Source organism: Punica granatum, chromosome 1 (assembly GCF_007655135.1).
Source record: "Punica granatum isolate Tunisia-2019 chromosome 1, ASM765513v2, whole genome shotgun sequence".
NCBI lineage: Eukaryota > Viridiplantae > Streptophyta > Magnoliopsida > Myrtales > Lythraceae > Punica > Punica granatum.
In genome coordinates, this window is record NC_045127.1 from 13,126,619 (window position 1) to 13,151,201 (window position 24,583).

Sequence of the window (24,583 nt, forward strand, 5' to 3'; positions counted from 1 at the left end):
GAGAAAGAGGACGCAGCATAGTGATTCAAGAGTTCTTATGGTACGATTCGTTAGTTGTATGCCCTACAATCGATATATGTGTTTTGAAGAATTCCTAATTATGGCAGTTTATTATTCTATTATTCATCATATGATTATGTTTATTAGAATAAGTCCAAAAGATTCTTGTCAGATACTTCAAACAATTCACGATCATAAGAGTCTTAATTGGGCATTATCACTCCGAAACCTTGTCACATGCGTCTCCAAGATTAGCATGAGATACTATAATTTATGGAATAGTGAGTCTCATGCTATATGATATTTGATGTTGAGATAGACATTTGGGCACTTATGTAATAAGTAGGTCGAATGTGACACCCAGATAATATTCACATGGTGTTTTACTGTTGTCATTGAATATTATCTAAAATGTATTAGTGCATATCATCCTTAGACTTGAGATGTCACGGTTCCTTGTACATAGGTGACTAAAGTTTGTTACCGTTTATATACTTATGCCTAACATGGTATCCGACAGTATGTGGCTTTAGCTAGTTATGTATGGAAGTATGTTATCATTCAAGACAAGATTCATTAACGCGAGTACAGGGAAAATGTCCTATGGATATGATGTTGATTCTTGATCAAGAAATCCTTGGCCAAGGTAGCTGGACTTAAATAAAAATGAATTTCTATTTTAAGTATTGTTGATCTAAGAATGGAAACTCAAAGACTCCATAAGGTTATTTATTGGTTTGACATTAACCGCGACCTTGGCTTAACTTGGATCTTGTCATGAAGGGTTCTGAGAGCATGGTAAATATGGTCATTGGTTCATCAGAATATCTTAATCGCACATTTGTCATTACTTGGATGGTCATGGCATGTTGTGCCTATGAGAGCTAGGGACATTTTGGAAATTTTACCTTTTGATGTGGAAAGGGGTTTCTAGTAATATCAAAGAAGTTGAGATTAAATTATCGTTACCAATTAATGATGGACCTACTTATTCACACACAATATGACATGTTCAAGCCAAGAATGAATTGATTCTAATTAAGGCAGTCAATTAGGAATCAATATTGGATTCGACTTGCAATTAGATTGCAGGGTTGCTAGCACATCCCGAAGTCAAATCCAACTAGGAGGTGGATCCTCATAAGGAATTATTATATGAGATATATTAGTTTCCTTATTTGAAAATTCCCATAAATAGAATGTCTATATATGGAAACTTGTCTCGAGTGCAATTAGGCCTTTCGCTTTTGGACTAAAGAGAGGTCTCCAAAATTCACAAGGATGAGTTTGCAATTAATTAATTGTGAATTAATTAAAGTTGCAAACATTGGTCTTAAGGATAAATAATGTAAGTATACATATTTAGATAGGTGTGGCGATTATTAATACACTTGTGAGTACGGATTGTTACATGACGGTTCAGTATGGTTTTTAGCATAAATCGTAACAGTCCCGAACTTTCGGTTTAGGAATTTCAATAACCGTAACTATATCAGAATGAAAAATTGTCCTGGAAAAAATCAATTTTTCAATTCGATTAATCGGACTGGACTAAACATTTTTGGAAATTAAAAAGAAATTATGAATCAAGAACTTAACAGACTCCAATCAATTCATCAACGATTCAGAGCATCACAAAGACATAAATGGAGATTAGCTTATCAAAGATTCAGATTATATTATTTGACATTTATTTAATTAATTTTAATTAATATTATTTTTTTAATATAAAATATAGAAACCAGTACGTAAAAGTGAAATGGGACCCGCTGAATTAGGATTGGGGACTCAAAGACAAATATTCTACTGACTTATATATTATATTTACAATAATAATAATAATAATAATAATAATAATATATTTGAGAAAGGACGGTTAACCACTGGTTTCTAACTTTGAAAATTGTAACCATCCCATGACCAATTTCCCCTTTAAATTCCCGAACCGGATTATTCTCTTAACCGATTAATTTGGTTTTTTCAGTTTGGTTCGGAATAGTTTTGTGGGACAGTTCGATTTTCAGGATTTCTTACATAGCCCTACTTGTGATTGTCTAAGACACCTCTCTTGGATATATATATAAGAATTGTTTTGCAATTAATTAGTTTTGAATTAATTGATGTTGCAAAATTTATTTCTGGATGGGTTAATGATTCAATTATATATGATTCAATCGGCTTATATGTTTGATAATTACTTGGTGTAATTTGAGTAATTAGTGGACGAAATCAAATTTTGGACAATGAAAGTCCAAACACATAATCTCTAGTGATCAAACTAATATGCATCTTCAAGATAATGACGCTAAGAAAGTGGAATGGCGAACATATCTCTTGCCAGATATAAAGTTGTGGCGACAAAGTAGGTTGCCATTTTCGCATGTTGCGATGAGGACGTTGACCATGTCTTAAGTATATTACTAAATGCATTTTGTGAGTCTAGACATACTAACTGGAGATCTAAGTTTGAAATGTTAAGACATGTGAAAATTTAGCGATTTCATAGATGAAAGGTTAGTTGATGGATTTGGTATAGGTACCATTGCTAAAATAGAATTAAAACCATTAATCGCGTCATTGATCATGGGAGCCTACCTTGTTCTAGCCAAAAATTAGTTTCGAGGTTTAAGGGGTAACAACAAGTTATCAAATGACAAATGTGCAACAAAGATTTAGTGCTTGATTTTGGAGGACGAGTTTTAATTCCTAATGGATTGGTATTCGATATTAGTTACGAGCAATCCACTTATATGGACATGAAGTGGTGCCGTTTCGAATGAGAGTTTTTTTTCTCAAGGTTTTCTTTCTCGTACATGTTCATGAATATGAGATGAGCACATGGCCATAATGGTCCTAAAGCAATGAAGCTCTTACTCCAATTATTTTACAATTGTGTGTGTGACTTTTCTAGTATTGACTTTAAAAGTTATAGTTTAAGCGACTAGCCACCAATAACTTTGTTAGTGCCTTGAGGGTTTACACTAAGAAAGGATTTAAATCTAATGATACCACTCTTTATACATGATCGTAATCTTTTATTTCTTGGAATTATTAGCAATCTAGTGTGATTCGTGTAAATGAGTAGACGAAATCAAATTTCGGTTTTTTTTTTTTTAAGTCCATACGGTCAACGTCTGTTTGACCGTCCGTATAGATGGTTATTTGGCCGAAAATGTGCAAGGTTCTTTCGTGGGACACGTCCCAAATAAAAGACAGTCTTTTCTTCTCGATAGTGCCTATTGAATGGAAATAAGTAGAGGCTCTAGTGCCCAAAGTCATTGATTGATCGTTCTAGAAAGTGAGGGTGTGCTACAAATTTGTTAATCGTAAAACACACAAAGATGTCGTTGTATCCTCAAAGAGACTTGCCAGAAACCCAATAGCGGCTTCATGTGGAGGCGAATAACTTTTTTTGGAAAGTGTGTTTGTCAATAACCTAATTGCCTCGAAGCAATTATTCAACATTGAAGATCGTGTTTGTCACATTTTCTACTCCAAGTTCGGGATCAACATTGCCTTTTTCGACCATCTCTGAAGTTCAACTTCTCCAAATCCAAATTTGGTTCCGTCTTTGCCTCCGAACCATCCATCTGAAGGTCCAAATCCCCAACAAAGACAGTGTTCATGTGGACGAGCTAGAGGCCGGACGCTTGAACAACTCCTACACCAACATCTATGGAACTTTTGCTTCAAGAGGTAACTTGAGAAGAAGCTTTCCTCGTAGATGTTAGTTCACGTTATCTAATTTGATGGAGGGTGATATCACAAGCCCGGGATAAGATTTCAGGTTCGATCCTTGAATTTTGAATGATGAAAGTTTGTTTTATCAGTTTTTAACGCTTCTGCTCGCTTAATCCGATACGATTCAGATTAGTAATGACTACATCTTTTTCTTTATTCATGTTTTCATTTTCATTTCCCTGGACTTGGCAATGGAGCTCCCTTATAACAAAAAAAGGTGAGAATTGCTTTGGCATCTTGCAAGTGGCAAAAACTTCGCGTGTATAAAAAGATGTCGAATGGGGTTTCACTAATGACTTTCTGCATTTAGCAAGAAGCAAGAGTGTTAAGATTCATTTCTTCCTCGTCGCCAGTTGGTAAGTGGAAACTAATTGTTTTTTCTTCAATAGGGTTTTGCTGTAACTTCATGCTGAACCTTTCAGCTTTATGGCTGGTTTTGCATAAATTTAGTCCAAGAATGTCTTAGCAGTTCTTTTTTTATCGAGATTGACTATGAGCAGCATTCGTAAGTAACAGCTATAGTACTTCGAGAATAACTTGATCCTTTGATGATCTGAATTTAACAACAAGCAGAAAGAGTAGACTCTTTCACCAGCATGGAGGAAGAGACTGGTGGCGAGACAGGTCCAAGGCCAAAGGACGAGGAGGAAGTCCCACAAAAGACCAAAACAGAGCGGACCGAGCAAACTTCAAACAAGTCCAAGGATAAGGAGGAAATCCCTCATAGGGTACCCCACTACAAGCTCTTTTCCTTTGCTGATCCCGTGGACTACCTTCTGATGGTTGTGGGATCAATTGCCGCTGTTGGAAACGGAATCAGCATCCCTCTCATGACAATAGTCTTTGGTGAAGTTGTCAATTCTTTCGGGCAGAATTCAGACAGCGAACGCACCATCAATGCAGTTTCCAAGGTGACACTTGAATAGCCCGTGTTCTTTCATTTTCTTACAGAGCCATGTATTTCATGAATTTTTTGTCGTGGGCAGGTTTCTTTAAAGTTTGTGTACTTGGCTCTCGGGTCGGGGGCAGCAGCTTTCACCCGTAAGCTCACGCTCAATACCTATTAACTGAGACAAACCTGTGTTCTGTAATTGACTTTCATGTTTGATGTGATCGTGCCACAGAAGTGGCTTCTTGGATGGTCTCCGGAGAGAGACAGGCGGCAAGAATAAGGAGTTTATACTTGAAAACACTGCTGAGGCAAGAGATCGGGTTCTTTGACAAGGAAACTAATACAGGAGAGATCATCGGGAGAATGTCCAGCGACACCATTCTCATTCAAGATGCCATGGGCGAAAAGGTATTGGTACCAGCAACCTTTTTGCTGTTTATTTCTTGTCGAACCCATGCTTGATATATACACCAATAAGGAACCTTCACAAGACTTTCCGGAGAATCGGTTCTGCTTTCACATGCTATCAGAGCAGCATATGTGCCGATAGCCCCTTTCTTTCTTTTGCTTTTACCTACACTATTCGTGTACTCTCCTACCCAGTAATAACATATAAAAGAGATTCTCAATATGAGCTAATTACTCCGAGGCATTATCTAAATTCACTGTGATAAGGGCGACTAGCATTGTGGGACCCAGTAGGGACGGTCCGGTGCTTTGCCTGATTGTCGAAGAAATTATTCTCACGCTACATTCAGTCGGATATAATCTGCAGATATTTCAATTACCAAAATATACCAGGAGAATCAAGAACTTCACCCAGTTGGCCGTTACAAAATCAGCTGCTTAGCAGTTCCTTAATGACTTGAGGTTTAAATTTTGGTTAAATTTCAGGTTGGGAAATTTATACAGCTGATAGCAACGTTCACAGGAGGGTTCATCATAGCGTTCTTGAAAGGATGGCGGCTCACACTCGTCATGCTATCTTCCATCCCCTTGCTCGTGTTATCTGGGGCAGTTCTGAGCATCACGGTTGGGAAGCTTGCCTCCCGTGGGCAGGCTGCATACTCAGTTGCGGCAGCTGTAGCCGAGCAGACAATTGGGTCCATAAGAACTGTACGCGAAACATTGGAAAAGTTTCTTTACATCTATTTTTCTATGTCATACCTTGTCTGTCTTAGTGAGAATCTGATCCTGAATAGGTGGCATCATTCACGGGAGAGAAGATGGCTATGGCGAAGTACGATGAGTCAGTGACAAGAGCATATAAGTCGGATGTGCAAGAAGGTATAGCGGCTGGGTTGGGTTTTGGCATGGTAATGTCCATAGTTTTCTGTACATATGCTCTCACTGTTTGGTATGGTGGGAAGATGATTCTCGAGAAGGGCTACACGGGAGGAGATGTCATAAACGTAGTTTTCGCTATACTCACTGGATCTATGTAAGCCCATAGATACCGCTGAAGGTTGGAAAATCAGTCTTCAGTTACATTTTCATTTTCCTGATTCGGATTTTTTGTTTTTATGTTTCTATCTTTGCCAGGGCCTTAGGGCAGGCATCGCAGTGCCTTGGAGCATTTGCTGCAGGACAGACTGCTGCATATAAGATGTTCGAGGTGATTGACCGGGACCCGCAGATTGATGCCTATGACAGGAGCGGGAAGATTTTAGAAGATATTGATGGTGACATTGAGCTAAGAAATATTTACTTCAGCTACCCCACAAGACCGGATGAGCATATATTCAGTGGGTTCTCTCTCTCGATCCCAAGGGGAACGACCACTGCCCTGGTGGGCAGGAGTGGTAGTGGCAAATCAACGGTTATAAGTTTGGTTGAGAGATTTTTCGACCCTCAAGCGGGTGAGATTTTAATTGATGGAATAAATCTTCGAGAGTTCCAACTTAAATGGATTAGGCAGAAGATCGGACTTGTGAGCCAGGAACCGGTTTTGTTCACATCTAGCATTCGGGATAATATTGCTTTCGGAAAGGATGGTGCCACTATAGAAGAAATCAGGGCTGCTGTTCAGCTGGCAAATGCTGCAAAATTTATCGACAAATTGCCCCAGGTTTTTCCTTCTCTCCTCTTCTGTATAGATTCCATTACATATCAATATTCACTGTTTGGAAGAGCTTGCCTTCATGTGTTTTTGAATCTTTCTCCTAGGGACTAGAAACTATGGTCGGTGAGCACGGGACTCAATTATCGGGGGGCCAGAAGCAGAGAGTTGCAATAGCGAGGGCCATTCTCAAGGACCCAAGAATTCTACTTCTAGATGAAGCCACAAGTGCTCTCGATGCAGAGTCAGAGAGAATCGTGCAAGAGGCCCTCGACAGGATAATGATCAACCGAACTACAGTCATCGTTGCCCATCGCTTGAGTACCATAAAAAATGTTAACACAATAGCCGTGATACATCATGGAAAGATTGTAGAGAAAGGTAACGTTCCAATCATGTCAAATTTCTACTAAAATGTGGTAATGCATTTACTGTGGAAGACAGAATCATTCTCATATTTCTTAACAAAATAGGTTCACATTATGAGCTAACCAGGGATCCGAATGGAGTGTACTCCCAGCATGTAAGGCTGCAAGAGATTAGCGTCACATCAGAACAAAAGGAAGCTCATAATGCAGATCTCCCGGAATTTGTCAACGATGGTGGAACACTTTCAAGTCAGCTAATTTCCTCGCGTGCAAAAAGTCAAGGCTCGTCAGGAACTGGAAACAGCGACCGCCACTCATTTACAGTTCCATTTGGCCTGCCCACCAGACTAAATATCGTGGAACCCAAGCTGGAGGAAGAAGCTGCAATCCTAAAGAAAAAGTCTCATGATGTCTCACTTCTCCGCCTGGCTTACCTTAACAAACCTGAAATCCTGGTCCTAGTCTTAGGAACCTTAGCTGCGGCTGCAAACGGGGTTATATTACCAATATTCGGGATTCTGCTCTCAAGCATGATTAAGACATTCTACGAGCCAAGAGATAAACTACTTGAAGACACCAAGTTCTGGGCTTTCATATTTATCGCTCTTGCAATAGCAGCTCTTTTGGTTTACCCGCTCCGGTCATACCTTTTCTCTGTGGCTGGATGCAGACTTATAAAAAGAGTACGATTGGTGTGCTTTGAGAAGGTGATTCACATGGAAATAAGTTGGTTTGATGAGGCAAAACACTCGAGTGGGGCACTCGGGGCGAGGCTCTCTGTGGACGCAGCAGCCTTGAGAAGTATAGTTGGAGATGCTCTGGGTTTGGCTGTTCAGAATATTGCAACAGCAGTTGCAGGTTTAGTGATTGCTTTCGTGGCAAACTGGCAGTTGGCTATTATAATTGTCGTGTTGATCCCATTGTTTGGAGTGAACAGTTTTGCTCAGATGCGGTCCATGCGAGGATTCAGTGCCGATGCAAAGGTAATTAATCTCCGATTACTCCATCTTCAAGTAATGGATACATTACCTAGCCTTCATCTATAACATAATCTTTTAGATTAATTGGTATTATAATTCCACACTAAGGTATTCGATACAGATTTAGTTGTCACTCGTTCTGGATATCAATCATGAGCAGAAATTGTATGAAGACGCAAGTCAAGTGGCGAATGATGCAGTCAGAAGTATAAGAACTGTAGCTTCCTTCTGTGCTGAAGATACGGTGATGGAGTTGTACAAGAAAAAGTGCCAAGGCCCCATCAAGACGGGTATACGCCATGGAATACTAAGTGCGATCGGGTTCGGGTCAGCTATGTTTCTGCTCTACTGCGTCTATGCAAGCAGCTTCTATGCCGGGGCCCGGCTTGTCGAGCAAGGGAAGACAACATTTTCTGATGTTTTCCAGGTAACTGCTTTTTTCTCATCCAATGAACCATTCCTTTAATCCTTGTTTTGATATACTCTCCTATGTTTACTCCCCTTGAATTTTGTAGGTTTTTTTCGCACTCACGATGGCAGCTGTGGGAATTGCTCAGTCGAGCTCTCTCATCCCAGATGCCACAAAAGCAAAGACCTCTGCCTCCTCAATATTTGAAATTCTTGACAGGCAATCAAAGATAGACTCAAGGGGTGAGTCGGGAATGAAGATAGAGGACTTCAAAGGAGAGATCGAGTTTCAACATGTTAGCTTCAAGTATCCCACGAGACCCGACATTCAATTATTCCAAGACCTTTGCTTGGAAATCCAGAGCAGGAAGGTAACATCTGCAGCTTCTTGTGCTATGCTTGTCATGGTCTGCTCCTGAAAAGGTTGAAATGGAAAACAATAACAGAAAGATTCTTCTGCTGTCAGACAGTTGCCCTGGTGGGTGAAAGTGGGAGTGGGAAATCAACAATTATCTCATTGTTGCAGAGGTTTTACGATCCTAACTCAGGTCAGATATTGCTTGATGGAATCGAGATCCAAAGGCTACAGCTGAAATGGTTAAGGCAGCAGATGGGGCTTGTCAGTCAAGAGCCAGTGCTGTTTAATTGCACGGTTCGGGAAAATATAGCATATGGAAAAGAAGGAGATGCTTTGGAGTCGGAAATTATTGCTGCGGCGGAGCTAGCCAATGCTCATCGCTTCATCAGTAGCTTACAACAGGTTAAAAACCTAATGCTCTCAATAATTAATCGAAAAGCTCCCACCCGAAGCTAAATGCTTTTCAGCACAATTTTCGATCTTCAACCGGAAACTCAAGAACCTCGCAACCATAAGAGCTAAAACTCAGCTTTGGTTCTAACTCAAATTTATATAAGCTTGCAGGGGTATGACACTTTAGTAGGAGAGCGAGGATCACAGCTATCAGGTGGGCAAAAGCAGCGGGTGGCAATAGCAAGAGCCATAGTGAAGCAGCCGAGGATACTTCTCCTGGATGAAGCCACTAGCGCTCTCGATGCCGAATCCGAACGAGTGGTGCAGGACGCACTGGACCGAGTGATGGTGAGCCGGACTACCATTGTCGTGGCCCACCGGTTGTCCACAATCAGAGGAGCTGACTTGATTGTGGTCGTTAAGAATGGAGTAATCGCAGAGAAAGGGAAGCATGAGAGTTTGATTGATATTAAGGATGGTGTATATGCTTCGCTCGTAGCACTTCATTCGCGGGCTTCACCTCATTTGTCCGAGTGAGCTTAAGAATACAATTTTCAAAATGATACACTATTTATACAGAAATAGCTGCTCAGTTATTATGGAGGGTAAAAAGAGAGGAAAAAGCACATGAAGTAGTTTGGTTCATTGTAGTAAAGAAGCAAAAAACGCACTCCTAGTACTGTGTTTTGGGGTTGTCGGAGGTTCCTGCAGCCGGCAAAAGGAGAAAGATTAAGCTAAAGGGCTGGAAACAAATGGGTCAGGACGGACTGACCAACTCCGAACTTGCCGTTCGCACCTGTGTCTTTCATCCAATAATCTCAATGATCAGAGACAACTGAGGGGGGTCTGACGCTAACAGCCAACTTCTCAATTACCCTCAGATTTTACATGTAGCTATGATTCCCATTTATCAATTTCAAATGTCTGTGAAATTTGCCCCTGCTATCTCTGAATACCAATATTCTGTCTAATGAGTCTAATTCTTTGGAACGATAAAAATCGCAATCGGACCAATTAACCCATCCGTGTTTTTATTTGCAGATATCGTTCTGGAGATATAAACCACTTCATCTCTCTACTCTTCCGAGTTGTTTCATCAAGTTATATAGATCAGGAAATGTCTTGTAACTAGAGAGAATTTCAAGCTTTGTTACCGATTGAACCATCCAAAATTCCTTGCCTAGTGAGGATAATCTCCTTCGCGAGGTTCGATAAGTGAACGACATTACTGCAGCCCCCAGAACCATTTCTGGCGGATCTTGTTCTTATCGATTTTCTTCCTCCAGAGCCTGACTCCAGCAATCTTCCACTCTTGTTGGCTCACTTTTGCCCGCTTTCCCCTCGGCGCAGTCTCATCCCCATCAGCATCTCCCCCTTCTCCATCTGCTTCATCTGCCTTCGGTGGACTTCTCCACGCTCTTCTTCACTAGCAACTCGATCCTCCCAAAGCTACTCACTGCCTCTTGTTAATTTGTCAGAATTGAATTATGAATATTGGTGGTAACATCATTTCTTCTTATAGTGAATGTCTTTCTTAGTTGTAGCTGAATTATTCCATGTACCGGACGAATGATGACCAAAAAGTTTTCCTCATGAAAATGGGATGATGAAATCGATCCTGTCCTCAAACTATAAGGAATTTTACAGGTAGTTCATTTATGTTCCTAATTCAGCAAACACAAAGAAGCCAACCATCACATTAAAAAAATGTTTCAAATATCGAAAACTCGAACATTAGTGCTTCCAAGTATATAAAAATATATTCTAGTACTAAGGTTTTCAACTTATAAGATCACATGTCCATATCCTTTATATAAGATCCTATTTATATACCGTCGGATCAGCGGTTCCATGGTTATAAACAATCATATCACCACATAGCAATTAACTAAATTCATTTACAATAAAACCTCAAAATCCTCATACTATCTTCATTCAACTTATCTCATCCAAACAAGCAATAATATAATTAATTTAAGATTAGTTTCATTCTATAGTGGAATAAAAATATTCACAGTGACCCTCTCAAAACGATAACTCAACATGCGGAGCCTTCCTGGTGTATAGGTTTGATCTCCTTGGTCCCTATCAATCATGACCACAAAATCTATTAATATACACGAGAATAGCTTATAAAGTACATGCTAATTCTGTCATGTTGATCTTTTACTTATATAAAGCTCAGTATTGACACTTCCATAAACAAATCCACCTCATCTAGCTAGTACATTATCCTAGAACAAAAGTACATGTATATACACAAACAGTACAAAATATTAAGCATATTCAATAAGAAATCCTACATAATTTCAAGGTAATAGAACAATTCTTTGCGAGATTTCCACTCTAACCAGCTCCAAATAAAACAACACTAGTCCAAGGATTCAAACTAACAGTACAGAGTAACCCACTCGTTATAAATGGAATTTCAGATTAATTACTTTACATAATCTAATAGGAAATAAAACCAATATCAATAACTCTAAGCATATGAGAAGCTTTTCTAATTGCTTTACGAACCCATTTCATCCCTCAAGCAAATTTATACCTTACAATTCATCCAAAGGATAAATGAAGTGGTTTGATGAAAAATAAATCGAATATGGGCAACTCAAACAGCAAGAATAAATCTGGAGCTTAAACGCTAGAAAAAATTCAGCTTCCATGCTTTAGTTATTAATCAACCAAAAACCCCGTAACTTCAGCCAATTAACATTCCCATTTCCCAAATCGTATGAGGAAGAATACATCGAAGTATATAGGCTCAACCCCAAGGAAAATTCGAAAATTATCAGTACACTCAAAACTAATTAGCAATCTAACATCTAACTAGGCTTCCGTCAAACCTTAACCAAGCTACCACTACCGACTTCATCATTTTAGTAAATGAACTAATTCCTTTTCCTAATTCATCAAGGAAAGAACACGATTAAAAGAAAAGAACCTCAACACAAGCACAAGAGCAACTGTGAAATCAATTGCATACCCAAATAGCTTGCTATATACTTTTTTTCGCTAAATAAAGTAATGTATTAAGAAAGATTTGAGCTGTCTACATCAGATTTCAGGTTCGGATACCCTTGAAAGATACATAGCGAGGTAAAATTTGATTTTGCACCAAAATGGCCAAGATCATGGGCAAGGGAATTATCCAACCTAGGAATCCAAGAACAAATCCAAACTGGAAAACGACTAAGAGTAAAGGTAATGTCCGAGACTAAGCTTCTAATTTCCCACGGAGAGTTGTGTGGGTACAAAATTGCATCGACTAGTAGCAGGGCATCACAACGGAGCCAAATCTTTGAAGATCCTCTATCTGCCGCTATTGTAAGAGCAAGGAGTGCTGCATGGGCCTCCGCCTGGAGTGGCTTGTCCTCTTGTGAAATCTGGAACCAAGAAAGGATTGGGGGACTGTTTGGGTGTTGTAGGACACCTGACAAGCATGATCTGCAACTGTTCCAGGACGCATCTGTGCTGATGATGGTCCAATCAGGTCCTGTGGGTTCTTGAGTTGATTCGAGTTGCAGTGCAGTTATGGATGGGCTTCCTTCTTGCATCTCTGAGTTGCGTCCCCTTTTGTTGTGCTCCACGAAGTAGGTTTTGATTCTTTTGATGGTTTCACCGAGGTCACCTGGTTTTCCTACATGCAAGACATCATTTCGTGAGATCCACAATTGATAGAGTGTAATGGCTGCATATAAGAGAAACTGGTCTTATCAGTGATATTAGCAAGCAATAATTTTGGCGGGCAAGCAATGAAGTTTATCAAATCCTTAGCGGATGTACAAGGGATAACACTTGACTGTAGATCCCAGGGTAATTCCTTCCAAGCTACACGATAAAAGATGCACTCTCTATAGAGATGATCAAGTTTATCGGAACTGGTTTGGCAGAGAGGACACGTGGTGTTCTCTTCGCAAACCAGGAGAGGCATTCAATAGCAATTGTCCAAAGATGGAGTTTGAAACGTTCATGGATTTTCAGATTCCAAATAGCTTTTCACACAGGTTCGTTATTGTTATGGAATCTATGATGCTGATTTGTAAGATAAAAGGATTTGACTGAGTACTTCCCTGATGTGCTTGGCGCCCATGTTGCTTCGTCTTCGTAGTCTTCTTGTGCTAGGTGGATTCTGAGCACTTTCTCCACTTTGCTTTGCTAAAAAAGGTTTGTGAGTAGAGGGATGTTCCATCTCTTTGGGTGGAAAAGCATTAAATCACGTACCTTTAGCTCTGGGTTAGGGACTATATTTAATTTAGGAGATGGCTTGTGATCTTGCATACATGGGATCCATGGGTCGCGCCAAACTAAGATGGATGAGCCATTACCTACCGTGAAGCATGTACTTGCCTGGATGGTGTCCTTGCACCATTGAAGTCCTTTCCAGATCGGCGATGGGGAGGTACGGGCGGATGAGTCTAGGAAATTACCGTATTTTGCCTTCAATGCAATGCCGGCTAAGCTATTGTTGGTTCTTGTTAGAGCCCAAGCCGTTTTGGAAAGCATTGCCTTGTTTAAGTCTTCTGCTCTACGGAATCCCAAACCTCCCTTTGATTTTGGTTGGCAGATGGAGTTCCAGTTCTTGGGAGCATTGTAGCTTCCTTCTTCCTTTGTAGTGCCCCACCAGAATCTTTTTATCGCTTTGTCTATGGAGTTCAAGGTGGATTTTGGTAATCTGAATAGCGACATGGTGTAGATTGGGGTATTGTTTATCACTGAATTAATCAAGGTAGCTCTTCCCGCCCAGGAGAGTGTTTTTGCCTTCCAAGAGCTTAGCTTGCTCTTAATCTTGTCGATGAGGAACTGGAAGGATTCCTTTCGTTTTCTTTTGATGAACAACGGGTTCCCTAGATATTTGGTGTTGTCTTTCAATTTTCTCATGCCAAGGATGGTTTTTGCATTTCTTCTTGTGTCTACCAGGGTGTTTTTGGAGAAAAAAAGGCCTGATTTGGAGCAATTGACTTCTTAGCCTGACTAGGAGCAAAATTTGTTGAAAATGCTCTTTACGCTTCTGATGTTTGCTTCTGTTGCTTTTGAGAGAACGAGAAGGTCGTCTGCAAACATTAAGTGCGAAATTTGTGGACCTCCCCTGCTAATCTGGATACCCCTGATGTCTTCATTGGCTTTAGCTCTATAGAGGAGTCGAGATAGAATTTCCATTGAGATTACAAACAGATAGGACGAGATAGGATCTCCCTATCTTATACCTCTCGATGGTGAGAAATGGCCGTGCAGCGACCCATTAAGAAGTATTGAGAAGGTGAAAGTGGAGATGCATTGATAGATCCAAGATATGAAGGTTGAGTGGAAACCGAGATTCTCGAGGATCTTAACGATGAAGCTCCATTCAAGCCTGTCGAAAGCCTTCATGAAGTCGATTTTCATGCCAATCCAACCTCTGCGAGCTCTTGTCTTCTTCATAGTGTGGAGTATTTCTTGTGCTAGAAGACCATTTTCATTGATCCATCTTCCTTCGATAAAAGAGGTTTGATTTGGGGAGATGATCTTGTCGAGCGAAGGTTTCAGTCTATTTGCAATGATTTTTTAGATGACCTTGTAGCATACATTGCATAGACTGATGGGTCTAAAATCTTTGAAGGTGGATGCTCCTTGGGCTTTTGGGATGAGGCAAGTAAAAGTGTTGTTCCACTCCTTGAGGATGAAGCCCAAGCTGAAGAAGCCCAAGCTGAAGAAGCTTTTAGGGTGTGTTTGTTTTTTGAAAATTTTTTAACTCAACTCCACTTATTTTCGATTCAACATCACAATCATTACTTTTTTTCATTTTTTAAATTTTTTTAACCATTCAATTCAATTTTTAATATTAAATTCTCTCAACTATTCATTACTTTTTCACAATTCAACAACACAATCATTACTTAATCATTACTTTCTCTCAATTATTTATTACTTTTTCACACTTTTTCTCATAATTCAATAATACAATCATTACAAACCAATTAAAACCAAAACTCAACTCAACTCAACTCTAAATCCAAACGCACTCTTAATTGCCGAGAGCAGAAGAGGCTTAACGGTTTCTCCACAGTGCTTGTAGAACAACGATGGGAGTCCATCTGGCCCCAGCGCTTTTAGGCTCGAAATGGAGTGTAAGGCTGTTAGAATTTCCTCATCATTTGGGATTTGAATTAACCCTCGTTCTAAGCTTCTGTGATGGTTTGGTTTATCAGGCCTTCCATGTCATCTGGAATTGTAGGCTGGGAAGTGGTAAAGAGATCCTGGAAGTTCTTTAAGAAGTAATTGCCTATTTCGTCCTGGTATTGGCACCATTCTCCATTGTCTCCTTTGATGGTAGCTATGTGGTTTGATCTGCGTCGGATGACTGTTGAGAGGTGAAAGAATTTGGAATTTCTGTCTCCGTGTTTTAGCCATAGCTCCCTCGATTTTTGGCGCCATATAAGATCCTTTCTCAAAAGATTTTCTTCAAGTTCTGCCATGAGATTCTCCTCTTCCTCTTTGGTTTCAAGAGTAGTTTGATTTGTTTGGATTTCTTCAATTTTCTTCATGATCCCTTCAATGTTAGTATCGCAAAATCCAAACACGTCTTTGTTCCACTTCCTGAGGCCGGTTTTGACAATTTTGATTTTGGACGAAAGCTGAAAAGCCTTCGAACCAGGCACAAATTTATTCCAAGCATTTTTAACAATGGTAGTACTAGAGTGGTCTCGGGTCCAAGCTTCCTCAAATCTGAATGGTTTGGGCTTGTTAGCGGATTCCGTCCACAGTTTCAGCAAAATGGGATTGTGGTTAGATCTTATTTGGGGGAGGTGGAATACCCCTGCCCTTGGAAAGGTGGTTCTCCAGTCATCATTGGCTAAAGCTCTATCTAGACGTTGTCTTATAAAGGCTAACCCCATTCTTTTGTTACGCCAAGTGAAAGGGTTTCCTGTGAACCCCAAATCTATGCATCCCGATTGGCTAAGGAAGGTATCAAGAAAGGAGCGAAAAGATGAAGTAAAATTACGACCTCCTATCTTATCAGATGCATAACAAATTTCATTGAAATCTCCCACAATCAACCACGGTTTATCAATTGTATTGGCAATATCAGTCAATTCAGCCCAGAATACAGGTTTTGCATGTGAATAAGGGGGACCATAAACCGTAGTGAGAATCCAAGAGGCGGGCAAAACAGGATGCTCAATAGTAGCATGAATATAGAATGGAGAAGATTTATGAATGGTTACCTGTAATTCGGAGTTCCAAAGAAGGCACAAGCCACCCGTAGCATTTGAGGAGTCAATCGTGAAAATACCAACGAGATTACACCGTTGTGCTATTTTGTTGCAGTGCCTGGAGTTAGATTTAGTCTCTGAAAGGAATATAATACTAGGTCGATGCTTCTGTACGAGGAGACGAAGAGCACGAACTGTCAGTTCTCCTCTTATGCCCTGACAGTTCCAGGCTAGTAGGCTCATGACTTCGTTGGGGGCTTGATTAGGCCCGCCTCCTCGGCCATTTGGATTTTATTGGAATTGTCTTCTTCATCCATCTCATCAATGAAGAGTTGGGATCCCTGCTGGAGCAAATGTTGAGGCTCCATCCATCGGGGGTTTTGATGATGTTCCTCATCCGCATCCATTAATTGCTCTGGGTGCCAATCTCCTTGTGCCGCTTCCCCTATAGTCTTAGGGATTTTATTGAAAGCCCTGGAGAAAGGAGCTGAAATCTTTAAGAAATTATCCAGGGGAATCTCATTTTTCCTTTTCCTTCTTATAATGGTGATCAACATTTCATCTTGCAAGCTCTGGTTCGGATAGTTTAGCTCAGGGCCGTGAAAAGATACTGGGCTTCTGAAAATTCTAGGCCTCAGCTGCTAATGGGCGTGAACTGGGCTTCGGTGGGGCGGTGGGCTCTAGAGTTGGCTGGGCAGCGAATTGGGTTGGGTTGCAATTCGATGTGGGTCCGGGCTGTATCCGAACTGGGTCGTCGCTTGAAACTGGGCTTTAGCTTGGGCTTGTTCATAAATGATGCCCGAATAGAGGTCATCAGTAGAGAGACTACAAGCTCTGGCAACCTTGCGTGCGGCCCTTTCCCCCCGGGTGGAGAAGTTGGGATCTCCGTGGGACCGGCTCAGGAAGCTGCTATCGTCTTCTGCCTCTTTCGAGCCCGCAACGGTAAGAAATGCACTAGCCTGGTGAGCTGACCTTCCCTTTATAGCTAGAGGTTGCAACGAGTTGTCATTATCATTGCTCAGAGTTGCCTTTCCGCCGGATTGATTGAGTTTGACTTCTTGCCCTAATTTTTTGGGATTGGTGCGGTCGTGACTGGTTGGGGTGGGGGAGTCTGGTTCCGGGTAGTGGAGAGACGAGATGGGCTCCGGTAGCGGCTGAGCTGTGATGGCTAGTGGTGGTGGGAGGTCCATTTGGTTGTCGAATCTGAGCCACGGGCCATATAGGTTTGGGGGCTCTGGTGTCTCCGACGCGCAGTGACTCTGTTCGTGGCCCAGGATGCCGCAGTCGTAGCAAGACGTTTTTACGTGCTCGTACTTGAAATAGACCCAAGTTGAAGTTCCGTTCTTCCTGTTGATCAGTTTGCCAGGGCATAGAGGTGTTGCTACCGGGACTCTAACCAGAGCTCGTGGTGTGACATACCATTTCGAGAGAGTCGGGGTGTCCTTCCAATCAATTTCTATAACTTTCCCTGCCTTTTCAGCTAGTTTAGCAATATTTTTTGTTGAAAGCATTTCGGGGGGGATACCTCTAATTTGTATCCAGAAGGTGACTGTGTCGAAAACGATTTCTTCCAATGAGAGTCTTTTATCCCAACGAGCTATCATCATATGTGCTCCTTGAACCGACCAAGCTGTTCCTTTTCCATGTAAAGCAAATCTCTCTTGTCTCTGAATAGGTAGACTAGGATTTCGTTGGAGTATTTCTTTGGTGCAATCGTGACTCCCCTTCTGATGTTCCAAGCTTGCAAGAGGCGGGGAATGATGGCTTTTGGAGGCGGTGGTTTGAAGCCAAATGGTTTGATGAGAAGGGTTAAAGATATTTCTTCCTGGGCTCCTTCCTCGTTTTCCTCCAAGTCGAGAATTTCTTGCGAGTCAAGTTAAACTCCTCCACCCAAATTGGTGTCTAGTTCAGTACTTTGCCCAACTCTATTCAGCAATCTCCCTCTTTGTCGAGTTCTTCCTTTGTTCTCTCTCTCTCTCTCTCTCTCCCCGTTTTCTTCTTCGACTTCTCCAGCCCAAAAACAAAGTAAAGATGGTAAAGAAAAGAACAAATGAATGTATGGCAGTGGAAAGGATGGCTCGGGGGAAGAATTTGAGTAAACTAACCATTTGTCCATTAACATATCGATGTTATATCAAATATGACATTAAGAAAAATTTTACATCAATTTTGATCTTAACCAATTAAATGTACATCATATTGCCCATTCCGTCTTTCTGTCATTAAAAACCCGACGGAACCCTCTTTGAGGGAAGGGGCAATATGATGTACATTTAATTGGTTAAGGTCAAAATTGACTAAAAAAAAGAAAAAATAATGTCACAGCAGATGTTTTCGTCCACTATTGGACTGCAGACAGACGAAATGGTCATTTAATATACATTTAATCTGTCAAGGTCCAATTTAATGTAAAATATTTCTTGAGGTCTGATTTGATACAACATCAATCTCTCGAGAGACAAATTGTTAGTTTGCTCGAAGAATTTTGGGGCCATGTGGAGTCCATGCCACCATTTCTTTTTCTCTTTTTTTTAAAATGTTCTAGCCATAAAAGTATAATATTAAATATATATATATATATATATAAGCATATAAGTATATGTGTATGTATGCATGTTTGTAAAAAGAAGTCGGGTCTCACAATTGCATTTCATTTTCTTATTAATATCTCTTACATAAGTTGAAAAGAACATTCCTTCATTATCATTTTTTCTTTCATTTTAATGGAATAAGCATCCCCTCAATTAAGAAATGGAATGATCATTCCCTCATTTTATACTATATACTGTGAACTATCATATAATTCTAAGAATTTATATAATATGGTATCTTGATAAATAAGTCTAATATTATAATTATATTCATTCATTTTGTGATGATCATTAAAAAAAATCACATTTTTTAACTAATACTTTTACATTTTTCTATATAGAATCAATTCCTTTTCATTCCATTTCGCTCCCCGACCAAACAGGACCAATGAATATTTGCTGCCAGAGACACGGAACGACAATTTCCTCGGTTGGCTTGTTCCGATTTGAGATCAAGGTTGAGTCAGTACGGGAGAGGCTGGTCTGATTGTCTCTGGTTCGGTCTGTGATGTTGGTTTTCCCGAAGACCCAAACCGAAGAGATATCACCGAGTCGGGGAGACCGGATTCAGTTCGATATCGGCCTCAATAAAAAGCTTTTTGCCCATCCAATGAACCAAGCCCAGCATCCTTCTACTTTCTGTAGAGCTTAGTAACTTCGGCTTCATGGTGAACGCGCTGAGAATCAATCTGGTTGGCCACGACCCACGCAGAGAAACAAAGAACGAACATCAACGGTGAACTATACGATGCTTCGTTTGCCATTATGAAGAAAGAAGGCGAAGGAGAGAAGACCCCATTTGGGCGAAATTTCGCAGCGGCTTCGTGAGGAGGGAAAGAGACAGAGGGACGAAGATGCATATATTTGAAAGTATCGTCTCAGCCTTTCATGGGGGACAAGAAAGTCCGCTTATTGAAGATATCAGACTCCTCCTCCTTTGCTTGCATGATAAACCCACCGAGTGTTCGAGCTTCGAAGCTCTTTGTAATTGATTCTCAGGTACTGTCATCCCCTTCTTCGCTCTGTATCTAAGTTTCTTCGTTCGAGTCTCTGAGCATTGTTGGGCACGTTTGTAGTTGCTTCTGGTCAGCTGTTCGTGGCCATGCGAGTATCCTGAAATGAATTTTTCAGTTGTATTAGTTCCCTTGCTGAGTGAAATCTCATTTATGTCAGGGTTACTGAGTTCGAATGAAGGCGGCTACGGTCCTTCTCGTGGCGGTGGCGATATGCCTCTGGCCGAGCTCTTTAGTCCCCGAGAGTTCGGCACAGGGGCTGCTGAGAGTGGGTTTGAAGAAGCGGAACTTAGACCTGAACAGCATAAATGGTGCGAGGATCACCCGAGGACCGCACCAGTCATATCCGAGAAACTTTGGACTAATGGGGAATAATGTCGGGAACAGTCGGAAGGCAGATGTAATATATCTGAAAAACTACCTCGACACGCAGTACTATGGAGAGATCGGTATTGGCTCACCCCCGCAGAGGTTTCAGGTCGTCTTTGATACCGGGAGCTCAAATCTTTGGATTCCCTCTTCAAAGTGCCTATTTTCGGTATTTCCTGCAGTCACTCATCAATCCTTATAACATTCGTGAAATTTAAGATTGCAAATAGGCATTAAATTGTGACCGTTTTGCTGTAGATTGCTTGCTATCTACATTCTAAATACAGGGCAAGTCTATCAAGTACTTACACCAAGATTGGTAAATTACCCTTCCAAATACTTTCATATATACATTGTTTCATTTTCGGTGGTTTAAGGTTGACTTATGTGCTATAGCTGATCCTTCATGGCTCAGGAATACCGTGCAAGATCGATTATGGGTCTGGTTCGATATCGGGAGTATTCAGTCAAGATCATGTTAAACTGGGTGATTTCATCATCAAAGATCAAGTTGGCATTTGCTTTTTGTGCTTTACAATGCAAATGTAACATTATTTCTTTTGAAATCACCATTTTGTCTTGTTATTTTATTCATTAGGAATTCGTTGAGGCCAGAAAGGAGGGAATTTTACCGTTTGTGGTTTCTCAGTTTGACGGTGTACTCGGCCTTGGATTTCAAGATACTTCTGTTGGGCAAGCCACGCCCTTGTGGTACAAATTTTACGAAATTTCAAATTTTCTTTCCCATTTTTCGTTGATTTTCAGATTAATTGACTGGGAGGCACCTCAAAAAACAGGTATAATATGGTACAGCAAGGTCATATGACCGATCAAATGTTCTCAGTCTGGTTGAATCGGAACCCCACATCGAACACTGGGGGTGAGATTGTCTTTGGGGGGCTTGACTGGAGGCACTTCAGGGGTGACCATACTTACTTCCCAGTAAATACAACGGGGTACTGGCAGGTCCGGTTCTTTACAACAAGTTGAATATAGAAAATAGCTTTGCACAATAAATCCTTCATTGTAACTGACTCTGTGTTCTACACTTCTCAGATCGAGGTCGGAGATATTCTTGTAGCTGATGATTCAACAGGTGATTATGACTGATGTTGTTATTCATTAGATACAGAATAATTATCTCCCAGAATTTTGGGTTATTTTCATCCCTCTACTTCAATATAGTCAAATCAAATTACTCAGTTTTATTAGAATTCTAAATTAAAAACCTACACGAGAAATTTCATCATTTGCTGGCAAATTAAGGGTGATCAGCACCAGAGAATCCTTGATTGAGGAACTCAGCCCCTGCGACTGGATATGCCTGGACCGAGGGCCATAGAGTTGTAGATGGGAAGTCTTCGTAGAGACCACAGAGGTCGGCACAGTTTCTGGGTTCCTCCATTGACACTGGCAACTAATAGTTTTTCTGTGGACAGAACAAGTTAGAAGCATTTGTGACATTTGATGGACTTTGTTACTCATAAATAAAGTGGAGGAAATCAGAAACTAAACCCCAAAGTTCAGGTACATGTCCTATGTGACGCATAAATCATGACAATCACAAGGTTCGGTTCCTTCTGATTTCAGGATTGTGTGAGAGAGGAGGCTGCTCTGCAATTGTGGACACTGGCACATCTTTTCTGGCTGGTCCAACTGTAGCTATGCACACCTCTATTTATTCAAGATTCATAAAATCTTATTTTTCGGCGGTATAAATATTTTGTGATGCAATTCTACTTAAATTTTCTCTGCAGTCTGTTGTGGCCCAAATCAATCACATGATTGGAGCAGAGGGAATCGTGAGCTTGAAATGTCAAAAGGTTGTCTCGAACTACGGGAACCTCATATGGGATTACATAATTTCAGGGGTTGGTGTTCTCTAAATTTCTCACTTGGTCGGTAAATTTTCTTCCACATTAAAAAGGAGTAGGATTGCTCTCTTACAGTTGGTCCTCAATTTCTGCAGTTGCATCCCGAAACAATATGCTCGGATATAGGACTCTGTTTCTTTAATGAGACAGTTCTTAGCATTGACACTTCAGCGGACTCATCGGTTCCTGGCAATGCTCTCTGTACTTTCTGTGAGATGATCGTTTTCTGGATCCAAATGCAAATTAAAAAGCAGAAGGCGAAGGACAGAATATTCAAATACGTCAATGAGGTTTTGAAAAACTAATCACTTGCTTTTCTGTCTTTTGCATTTGGTACTGTAAATCATATTTTCAACTCAGACTAAGACAAACTTTCATGTTGTAAAGCTCTGTGAGAAGCTCCCAGATCCTGTGCGGAAATCATTCGTTGACTGTGAAAGAGTGGCAGAAATGCCCGATGTTACATTCATCATCGGGAATAAGTCTTTCCCTCTCTCTCCTCATCAGGTATGGTCTTGTCTCCACTACAAAGTTTGTAGTTTATGTCAATGGCATTTCATTCAAGAAAACCAAAAGATTGTCTCACTTGCCGGATCAAAGATCCCAACTGGACGGTTGGAATTGGATAACTCCGAACAGGTGGAATCCTTTCCCATCTGGTAATATCTCCAGGACCATTTGAGCCTTGGAACCGCTTTATACCATATACGAACTGGATAAATCAAGCTAAACATCCAACCAGATACTTTCCTACTGGTTTGATTTGATTGGTGGTCTGGTAGTTAATCATTTTCGCATTCCAGATCATATAGCTAATTCTCATTCTGTTTTCATCATTCTGATGATAAGATCTGTTTGATTTTATTTTTTTTTCAGTATATTCTCATGGTCGAAGAGAAACACTCGACTGTCTGCATAAGTGGGTTTGTTCCCCTAGACGTCTCGCATGGGGAGGGTCCTCTCTGGTAGATTATTTTCAGCTTCTCTTCCTCACGAAATTCATTCACCGCTTTTTTTCCACTGTGTTCAAATGAGAATTTTTCCTTCTGCTTTGTGACATTCGTTCGGAATATGCAGGATCCTCGGCGACATGTTTATAGGAGCATACCACACGGTCTTTGATTTCGGTAAACTTAAGATTGGGTTTGCGAAAGCAGCTTAAGAATAAGTCCTCCCTTTTTTTCTCCTGTACATAATACCTGTACTGGGATATAGATAAAGTGTGTCCTGAATAAAGGAAGCATTCGGCGAGTCGAATGTGAGCTGGAGATGCAACTGCACTAATTAGTATTTGTGTGCAGTTATTTCAGAAAGTGATGCTAGTGCATGGAACAAAATATATCTGTCATATTTTGATTTTTACTTGCATTAATAAATAATAAAGTGCAACATATATTAAGAAAAAATAAATAAATGTGCATCAGCCGGGAATCAGTACCATGGCAGGGTACTATTCTACCACTAGATCACTATTGTCAGTTGATGTTGAAATCAGTTTATAAAGATCATAAAAGTATAATTGGATTATGTAAAATGTCTTGCAACAATGTAATAAGTTTGATAGCAACCAATTTATGTCATGGAAGATAATGCTCTTGCCAATATGCTCTTGAGTTTGATAGAGGGCATTCTATACCGTATAACGGATGGGAAAACCTCGGTTTAACGCCATTCGGATTGTCAGCCCATACTCTTAGCACTGCTCCCGGATATGGATAATAAGTGAGAACCTTAGCTCGTGTCAACCTGGGGGTAGGCCATTAAAAGACTTAACAGGACGATATTCGGATCAGATAGGTGACGCAGTGTACACGCAAAGAACCTGTTACAGATCCGTTGATTCCGCAGAATACCAGAACTACGACCTTCAATCTCCTATTGATTCGAATTTCTAGGAAACCGGCATCAAACTCGAATCAAATTCAAAAATTGGCAAAGAGCACGAAAGCTCCAATTTTTATTGACCGATCAAAAGACAACTCCCTTAACCCTAGTATTTTACAATGCTTAAATAAAATTAAAAACGCCTAAATTGCACGAAAGATATAAATTTTTCCTAAAATTGTAAAAACGCTCAAATAACATAAAAATGTCCATTTGAGGCCCTAAACGATAGAATTCGGCCTAAATCTTGTCTTTTCACAGCCAAAGGCTGTGAGTTGTGTTTAGGAGGTCGTTTCCCTTAGACAGGATCGTCATAACATATTTTTCTCAAGGTACCGATTTGTCATTTCTTCTGCCGCATCAATAGGCCTTTCATCATGGCAGGGTACTAGATCACTATTGTGATGTTGAAATCAGTTTATAAAGATCATAAAAGTATAATTGGATTATGTAAAATGTC

At 40.5% G+C, this 24,583-nt stretch overlaps 3 protein-coding genes across 12 annotated transcripts; 2 read left to right on the forward strand and 1 right to left on the reverse strand.

The window, feature by feature from the left end:
* The first annotated feature begins 3,305 nt into the window (after positions 1-3,305).
* On the forward strand, positions 3,306-10,173 carry LOC116211961 (ABC transporter B family member 4-like). Of its 9 annotated transcripts, none has more exons than XM_031546539.1 (14): positions 3,306-3,958; positions 4,052-4,097; positions 4,315-4,652; positions 4,728-4,782; positions 4,866-5,041; positions 5,528-5,749; positions 5,836-6,074; positions 6,176-6,701; positions 6,800-7,073; positions 7,166-8,043; positions 8,201-8,467; positions 8,556-8,819; positions 8,915-9,208; positions 9,371-10,173. In XM_031546539.1, the coding sequence occupies exons 3-14, from the start codon at positions 4,338-4,340 to the stop codon at positions 9,734-9,736; spliced, it is 3,876 nt and encodes a 1,291-aa protein (XP_031402399.1). In that variant the 5' UTR covers positions 3,306-3,958; positions 4,052-4,097; positions 4,315-4,337; the 3' UTR covers positions 9,737-10,173. The 9 variants fall into 9 exon arrangements, 6 of the variants coding, with proteins under 6 accessions (XP_031402399.1, XP_031402386.1, XP_031402378.1 ...); XM_031546526.1 differs by having other exon boundaries at positions 3,306-3,696; XM_031546518.1 differs by lacking the exon at positions 4,052-4,097.
* A 5,184-nt stretch (positions 10,174-15,357) lies between these two features.
* Positions 15,358-16,635, reverse strand: LOC116203481. Its single transcript, XM_031535218.1, has one exon. It carries the CDS (start codon positions 16,633-16,635, stop codon positions 15,358-15,360), a length of 1,278 nt encoding a protein of 425 aa, XP_031391078.1.
* Positions 16,636-17,188: 553 nt separating this feature from the next.
* LOC116192751 (aspartic proteinase oryzasin-1-like) lies at positions 17,189-23,630 on the forward strand. Of its 2 annotated transcripts, none has more exons than XM_031521386.1 (14): positions 17,189-17,334; positions 19,325-19,982; positions 20,157-20,534; positions 20,624-20,684; positions 20,781-20,875; positions 20,964-21,076; positions 21,163-21,331; positions 21,422-21,461; positions 21,956-22,023; positions 22,123-22,236; positions 22,335-22,529; positions 22,627-22,746; positions 23,116-23,204; positions 23,317-23,630. In XM_031521386.1, exons 3-14 carry the CDS (start codon positions 20,172-20,174, stop codon positions 23,399-23,401), a joined length of 1,512 nt encoding a protein of 503 aa, XP_031377246.1. In that variant the 5' UTR covers positions 17,189-17,334; positions 19,325-19,982; positions 20,157-20,171; the 3' UTR covers positions 23,402-23,630. The 2 variants fall into 2 exon arrangements, with proteins under 2 accessions (XP_031377246.1, XP_031377247.1); XM_031521387.1 differs by having other exon boundaries at positions 17,231-17,334; positions 19,367-19,982.
* The last annotated feature ends 953 nt before the right edge of the window (positions 23,631-24,583 follow it).